This window comes from Buceros rhinoceros, unplaced genomic scaffold, assembly GCF_000710305.1.
Source record: "Buceros rhinoceros silvestris isolate BGI_N320 unplaced genomic scaffold, ASM71030v1 scaffold549, whole genome shotgun sequence".
Taxonomy (NCBI): Eukaryota; Metazoa; Chordata; class Aves; order Bucerotiformes; family Bucerotidae; genus Buceros; species Buceros rhinoceros.
The window spans coordinates 9,601-17,596 of record NW_010429653.1 but is presented as its reverse complement, the minus strand read 5'-3'; the positions used below and the strand labels follow the sequence as shown (position 1 = coordinate 17,596).

At 41.7% G+C, this 7,996-nt stretch overlaps 1 protein-coding gene across 1 annotated transcript in view; it reads right to left on the bottom strand.

The window, feature by feature from the left end:
* Positions 1 to 2,550, bottom strand: part of UVRAG (UV radiation resistance associated) — a 78,973-nt gene extending 76,423 nt beyond the window's left edge. The window contains exons 1-3 of the mRNA XM_010142703.1: positions 2,470 to 2,550; positions 2,054 to 2,171; positions 771 to 805 (exon numbers count right to left, since the gene is read on the bottom strand). Coding sequence (XP_010141005.1) covers positions 771 to 805; positions 2,054 to 2,171; positions 2,470 to 2,550 — 234 coding nt within the window. The remainder of the gene's footprint in view (positions 1 to 770; positions 806 to 2,053; positions 2,172 to 2,469) is intronic.
* Positions 2,551 to 7,996: the final 5,446 nt, after the last annotated feature.

The window sequence follows — 7,996 nt, the reverse complement described above, 5'->3', positions numbered from 1 at the left end:
CAGGAATGCGTTAATCAGGTTTCCTAAGGAGAAGGGATATTTGGTAGCTATTCAGGCACAAGAATGCCAGGTCATTAAAATACCCATAGATTATGTACAGAATTTGCTCAAGACATCTTTTATTTAGATTTGTCATTCCATCTCAAATTTCCTTTGGTTAGATCCCCTGAGAATAACAAAATTATTCCTTTTCCCAATTTAGAATAGGCAGAACTCAAAATCCTAAAGTCTCAACGAATTTGCGTCTTAGACAAGTTAAGAGCCTGAGGATATGGACAGCTTTTCCTCCATTCTGTAGGTTGCCAAACCTTTGACAGCCCAGCGTGCTATAAATAGTGCCATTTTACCTCATTAATGCAGACATTATAAAGTCTGTTTAGCAAGTTTTCAAACACTCTGATGTTCAAAGAAATCAGGGGAATATTCTGCAATGCTGTTTGACTCCCCCTTTATCTGGGGTGCTGCAAAAGGGGCCTCTACTTGCACCCCAACATTGCTGAACTGCACAGCACGAGCTTCTAATGACTCTGTACACCCAAAGTCACGTACAAGTCCTCCTTGAAATGAGCAATTCATTGCTGTGTTTCTACGTGTGTTTCTACTATTCCAATCCTGGTGAAAAGAACCTGAGGAGAAGAACGTGATGCTCCTGGCAGACCTGAAGGGTGGAAATACACATTTAACAGTCATGGTATTCTACAGAGAAATCAATATAGTGCAGTAAATACTCAATTTTTATAAGAAAGTTTTTCCATATTAAAATAACTTACCAGAGAATTCTTGATCACCTCACTCTTATAAAATTCTGAAGAGAAACAAGAAAAAAATCATAGATTAGCTTAAACACTGACACAAATCCTAGTGTAGCAATAGAAAAAGCTAAAGTAACACTCATGAAAGACAAATTCTAGCAGGTCTAGTTTATCAGTAACAGATTCACGAGAAAGGCTGTAAAACACTGTCATGTTTCTGACTAAGAGGACTCATCCTCACTTAATTATGAGCAGTCATCATTTAAATTTAGCATTTCATCTTCATACCCAAGATAAGCCACAAGATTTACTGAGGCTTTGGTGCTGGGGAGAAGAATGTGCCACAGCACTCTACAATATTTGTATGACGTTTGTGAAGTGACTGGTTTGTCCAACAACGTCTTCCCGGGGGAGTGCAGCACAGATGAATTGATTGCTCTGCTTTCCTGAAGTCAAAACAAAAGCTTAAAGTCTTCAAGGCAGACAGCTCTGGAGGCTGGAATACAGACATTGTATGATATTCCTCAGCCCATCCCTCAGTTTAAGGTTTGGTGGAGTGCAAAACAGGCCCAACCACTGTGACCCAACCACCACAAGAAAGTCTAGGGAACAAGCTCAAGGTACATATTCTCATCCCCCTAAAACAATGACCTTGGAAAAAAAAAAGTTTAACTACCCTGGCTAGAAAGAAAAACTAGGAGAAAACCAAAATTTGCCTAAAAAGCTCCAACTGTGGATTATATCAAAAGGAGCATAAAAATACGTATTTTAATAAAATAACGATGAAGAGCTAAATGTTGCAGTGGACAGCAAAGCACTGCAGGGAAACGAGACCTAACACTCAAATCCAGTTAGCAGAAGCAGAGCAGATCCCAGATGCTTCGTGTCATTGGCTGACAATTCTATTTTTAGAAAACTTGGATAATAGCAAGTGCTGGTTTACACTCTGTGAAGTAACTGGTACTCACAGAGTGAAACACTCTCCCCTGCACAAAGGCTCCAAAAGCTTTAATTTTTCTATGCTCTTGGAAGTTCCCAAGTTTCTTAAATTGTCAGTGGGGGGAGAGGAGAGCAGCAACAAAAATAGGCTGATATAAGAGATTCTACCAAATCTGTGGCTTGTTTTGCTTCCTCAGTTACTACTGAACGTTTTATAAAGTTCAGGAAACTAAAGAGCTCTTCCACAGTTAGTATCTGCAAGGCAAATAATGGCAGCAGGTTATAAGGGCAAAAAAGGTCAGAGAATTCATATCTACAGATTCAAAGATTTACTAGTAAAGTTGACAGCAAGCCTGGTTTACCTTTGTATATCTTGGCATTATCACACAAGTGAAGAGTGAAGTAGGTATCCAGGAGGCGATAACCATTCTTATTGATAATGTTACGTGCAGCAATATTCCGAAGATGACGAAGCCGGCGCTAAAAATAAGAAAAAACCTGAATAGTTAAAGAAGTTTAGATTGTAATTGAATCTTTGTTGTGGGATTTTTTTATTAAAGCATTTTAATGATTTCCAAAGCCCTGCTGTCTAAAATTCCCACCAAATGCTCTATTTTCTTTGACAAAAAACTATTGTGAACAACAAGCATTCAGCAAAGCCACACAAAGTGGCTGGAAAAGGAACAACCAGCACCTATGAGCTCAGATTAACCACATAAGACAAGCTGTTCTTACTCATGTTCTGTATTTTTATTCCCCGTGTCTACACAGCCCCAACTATTCGAGCAGTTTCAAGCAAGTATGTGACATTATTCCGATCAAACTGCAGCAGGATCACCCAGGTCTTCTGCATCATCATGATGGAAACACTTTCTGGCCAATGCTATTTTCAACAAACGTCAGTGGACCAAGAGCTCCAACATAAACCAGAATCATGAGTAACTGGCTGGACAAAGACTCCTGCACTCATGGTAATCCTGGAAACCGCTGCTACAACCTTAAATCACAGTAAAATACATCATTCTGATTTTCAGGGAAATTTGTTAAATTTGTGATGTCTGTCAGTGACCTTCTGCTTGGATAACTGCATTCGTTGCTCTTGGATTGAATACCCTGGAATCTGTCACTAAAATCTTTAGTTTAAGTGATTTCATTCATCTACAACATCACATTCGTTTGCTACAATACTGTATCCTGAATGAAAATCAGATTGAATCAATCTCTCCCAAGTGCCAAACAGCTTTAATAGCTGTGGCTAAAATCCTCAGCTTCAAAGCACACTACACCCTCCTTCACCTCTGACCAACATTTAACCTCGCCAGCTTATTGTTAAATTTAGCTAGTTCACAAAGCAATGTTGCCTGGTCACTCTCAAATCACCACTTCACTGTGGTGTTCTTATTCTCGCTTTGAAAACCTCTGCACGCTTAAAGCAAACTACAGGGAACTTCACACTCCGCAAACTGCCACTTCAGATCTATAAAATTCTCACCAAATCCTTCAGGGTTGTACTTTCCCAGTCTTTTACCCCACCAGTGTCTTGCCCATCTGTTGATAAACAGCTCCCTGTCCTTTTTGGATCACCACAAACCACCTACAAGCCTCAAACAACTGGTTTAGAGCATCCTTTTACCACAAAGTTCATTTTACAGCATGTTACTTTTTCCTAAAAGTTTCTTAATTTGTACATCTGGATCCACCTTAAAAGAAACACCCTTGTGTGAAGCAAAAGCAGATTCAAAATGCTTTCGAAACCAAAAGACAACTTTTGTGTTTGCAGCTTGTCCTAAAAGGCTTTTAACAAGAGCTGAAAGGCCACCATCTTTTGGCATCACAGTATGACACTTGATATCACTTAATAGCACTGAAGTGATATAATAGTTTTCCTTCCTGGCAATATGTAAGAGGAGCATCAAATTTCTGTTCACGTGACAGGCTCAAAACCACCAGTGGATTCATTCCTGCAAAGACTATTTATGAGTTAGAACTAAAACCAGAGCCTGGGATGAGATGCCCAGATACCTCTAGTAAATATAATACAAAACTAAAAAACCCAAACAAAACTTTCTAAATCCTTGAATTGCAGAACCACGTGGTCTTATTCTGTTAGAAATTGGTATCAAGAATATCAACAGAAAGATTAAGCCTCACTTAAAAAAAAGCTGTATGGACCTTGCACATTACTTCAAATCTAATCTTAAAGCTGTGTGGTTTCACCGGCCATTTTTATAAGCAACTTCAGAACTGGTGAGAAATAGCTTTGAACATACATTGCACTCCTTATAAAAATTAGTCAAGTGGTTTCTGTGTCATCACTCCCCTTTAACTAACGTCAGGAGCAGAGAAATCCATAATTTACCATGTTCCTTCCTCTCTTCCTTTTTCATTATTTTGTTTTTTAAATCCTTACAACCTAAGAACAGCCCATGTAGCATCTAATAAAGAGAGCATCTTTCTCCAGCTCTTTTTCAGATTGCACTAATTATGTGACTCATTTCAGTAGTATGTCCCAATGAAGTAGCCCTCAAGCGAAGACAGACAAGTTTCTTGTCTTTCATTATACGCAATGAGATTTGGAAAAAGCTGTAGAGCATCACAGCCTACACCTGCACCTGTGGACAAAAGCAGAGTCCTCATCTCCATGGCTTGTGACTTCTCTGCATCCTTCAAAGCCTGGAATTTATCCTCAAGTCTCACTTCTCCCAACCACTTGGAAGAGGAACAGTAGACTTGGGGCTGCGAGACTATGACACGGTTCAGGACTCAACATGCAGCAGGTAATAAATGTCCATTTAAATTTCCAACTTCGTCATCACGCTCCTCCTCCCTCCTGCCCCATTACCTGTCCATTTAGCCTAGCCGATTGGGAACACAATTCCAGTTACATGGACAATTTTCTTGTTCACATTCATTAGCATGAGGTCATGATGACAGAGGACTTGGATCCTGAAAATAAACCTTCCAGTTTGCCCACTGCATTGTCACTGCCATTATATCACATTATTCAAATTTCCTCAGAACTCTACAGAGGCAGTGACCAAAGATAATTAGCTTTAACCAGAAGACTATCAGCTATGAAGACATATCCACCAGGCAATTCAACCAGGCTCTAAAATTCCTCACCAAGGCCTTGCAGCTGCTCTGTGACAATAAGGGAATTTTCAAATCTCTAGTTTCCCTCCTACAGGTTTCATGTAAATTTTTTGCTTTAAATACTAGAATACACAAAAAACCCTACTGTGGTGTAGTTCAGCAATCGCCAGCGGTAGCCAAATTGCCTGCTGTCAACCCACGCTGCTTTATTGTCCTCCTCATCTGTACCACCACCAAGGAGCATTTGTGCAGCTGCTCAGTGGATCACACTGGGGAACTGACCCAGCTGAGAACCAGCCTTTGCTCTCCCTCACTCAGTTAGTTCCACCAGCTCGGTTCTTCAAGATGGTTCACAACACGGCTCTACAATGGAAGAGAGGACAGTGCAGCAAACAGCGGCCTAAGAGAGACAGCTGAGCAAAAAGTGGTTACAACGAGGTATTGGTGCATTTCAAACGACTCTTTATGGAGAACTGAATATAGCAGCTGTAAATAATCCAGAGTTCTTTCATTTCCTCCTTCTTTCAGATGAAGCGGAAAGGAGAAGTCACTTCTCCCAAGAGACAAATTTTAGCTATGTGCTCTTTCTACAGAATTATCAAGAAATCTTCATCACAAGGAGAGATTTCTACCCCCTAAATGAGATGCTCTGCAACCAGAACAGCCGTACCAAAAAAAACCAGTTTAAAAATCAAAATATAGGTGCTAAAAAAATCATGCCAAGTGCTTCAGCAGCCTTATGAGTCACAACCTAAAACAGGCCAGTTGTGTTTGCAAGCTGATAGTGCAGGATCTGCTTTCATAAAAAGGTAAGTGAAATATGCAGATGAGTACAGATAATTTCCACTGCTGTCTCGTCAAAGAGCTGACAGTCTATCAGCAACACAGTGCTGAAGATCTCAGACTATGTAGCAACTCTGTGCTGACCTACATTAAAGAAATTGGAGGGCAGGGATCCTCCCCTGGACTGAGGAGGCCACACCTCAAAACCTGGGTTCAGTTTGGGCCCCTCACTCCAAGAAGAACACTGAGGGGCAATGAAGCTGGTGCAGGGTCTGGAGCACAAGTGCACTGAGGAGCAGCTGAGGGACCTGGGGATGTCGAGCCTGGAGCAAAAGATGCTCATGAGAGACCTGCTGGCTCTCAATAACTCCCTGACAGGAGGCTGGAGTGAGGTGGGGCTTGGTATCTTTTCCCAAGGAACAAGCCACAGGACAAGAGGAAACAGCCTCAAGTTGTGCCAGGAGAGGTTGAGGTTGGAGATGAAGACAAATTTCTTTACAGAGAGGGTGGTAAAGCATTTGAAGAGACTGGTGGATTCCCCATCCCTGGAGGAACTTAAAAGACATGTCGATGTTGTGCTGAAGGACATGGTTTAGTGATGATCTGGGTTAATTGTTGGACTTGATGATCTTAAAGGTCTCTTCCAACCAAAATGATCCTGTAAATTAGTGCTTCCTTCTACCTTGAAAATAAATGACTACAAACCAGAACATATGCACTAATTTTCCCTTGGAAGACATCCTGAGGAGCAGCTTATATTTTAAAAACACCGCTAGAGGTCAGAGATACCACAGGTGGTAAGCCTACAGTTATCCCAAGGATATCTAAAAGAGCTGAGCAGGAGAGATTTGGAAGAGCTCAGAAGAGCAGAAGCCTACCAGGAGGTTTCATGTCTCATACTTAAGAGACTCAGAACTGCCTTCCCAGAATTCACAGCAGCATCTTGACAGAGTTGCTACAGAGTGCAGCGAGACCATCCACACTCAGCAATGATCATTTCTCTCACAGATCAGGAGTCTTTTTTTCTTACTTAAGGTCTCAGCTTTCATCAATTCAGAACTATGATCAGTTGTTTAATGTCTCTAGCATTCCCATTCAAGGGCTTTCCGGGAACCTCTCCAGCTTTACTGTGGGCCATAAACAAGTCAGACTGCTACAGAATAAAGTATTTTGATCAACGACCTTGTTAATACTTTGCTTTTTCACCAGAGGATCCCAGAACTCTACAGTCTACCAAGTCTTCTGAGGTTTAACGGACTGAAATTGCCTGGTCCCTTCGTGCTTTAGTCCCCTCAACATTAAGATACCACAATCGTTCACTGCTTCTGCCTAGACACTTGTTTCCATCCTGCACAACATCTTCATGTGCATTTGTTCAGTCTCATGGTGAGGGTCAGAGAATAAAGCTGGCAAACAAAGAAGTTAGTCTGAGACTGAAGTTCCTCCAATTCAGCTCACAACAGTTACACAGACATGGTCTCCACAAAAGCAGGACGCAGCAGGCAGACTTTAACACCACAATTTCTCCATGCCTTTAACTGATCCAGACACCACTTTTTGCATCCTCCAGGCTTGAGAAACTAAAGTGGCAAAGCTATTCACTGGTTTATTTAGTCTAACAATCTGGTACCGCTAATAAAAATCACTGGGAGGAAGAAGGGAAGAAAAGCCAAGTCCAAACAAGAGAGAGAAGCGTACTGCCTTTAACAAAAGGTCTGGACTGTTAGTGGAACCACATGGAGAACAGTGACTACCTACAACAGCCTCAAGTGTTTGGGGAATTTCGTAATGATTTGTTCAAGGTCACATAATAGGTAGCAAAAACCAGCACAGAGAGTTCTGACTCCTCTTCAATCTTAACCACTTTATTATTCTCTTACAAGAATCTGATGACTCTTGAGAAAAAAAAATCAGCCTCTAAGTATAGCCAAGCAGGATGAGAATGCTGCCAAACACCATCTTTCTATCTTCGTTACTGACCTACCACACTTACCAGTTTAGGCTTCAGGTATGAACTGGGAAGCTCAGATCATTAATACGAGAAACAGCTAAGCCTGTACCATTTCTTTAGCAACTGACATGGCCTAATGGCTCATTGCTGGGACAAGGGGGAGGTCTGTTGTCTTTTTGTCCCACATCTGTCTCCTCCCACCTGTTCTCCCTGTCGCATGGTCTGTCCCCTTTAGCACTGGCTCTTAGGGCAGGACTATTCATGAATCCTTGCTCCCAGCAGAAACACAAGCACTGAGACACATTAAATCAAGTTGCAAAGGTGTCAAAGAACCATCTCAACTTAAGCAAGGCAGGCAGTTTAGTTTCTGCCAGCAACAGGACTGCAATGAGGATGAGGGGGCTGGACCACCTCCGTGCCGAGGAAAGGCTGAGAGTTCTGGGGCTGTTCAGCTGGAGGAGAGCAGCCTGGGAGGGCA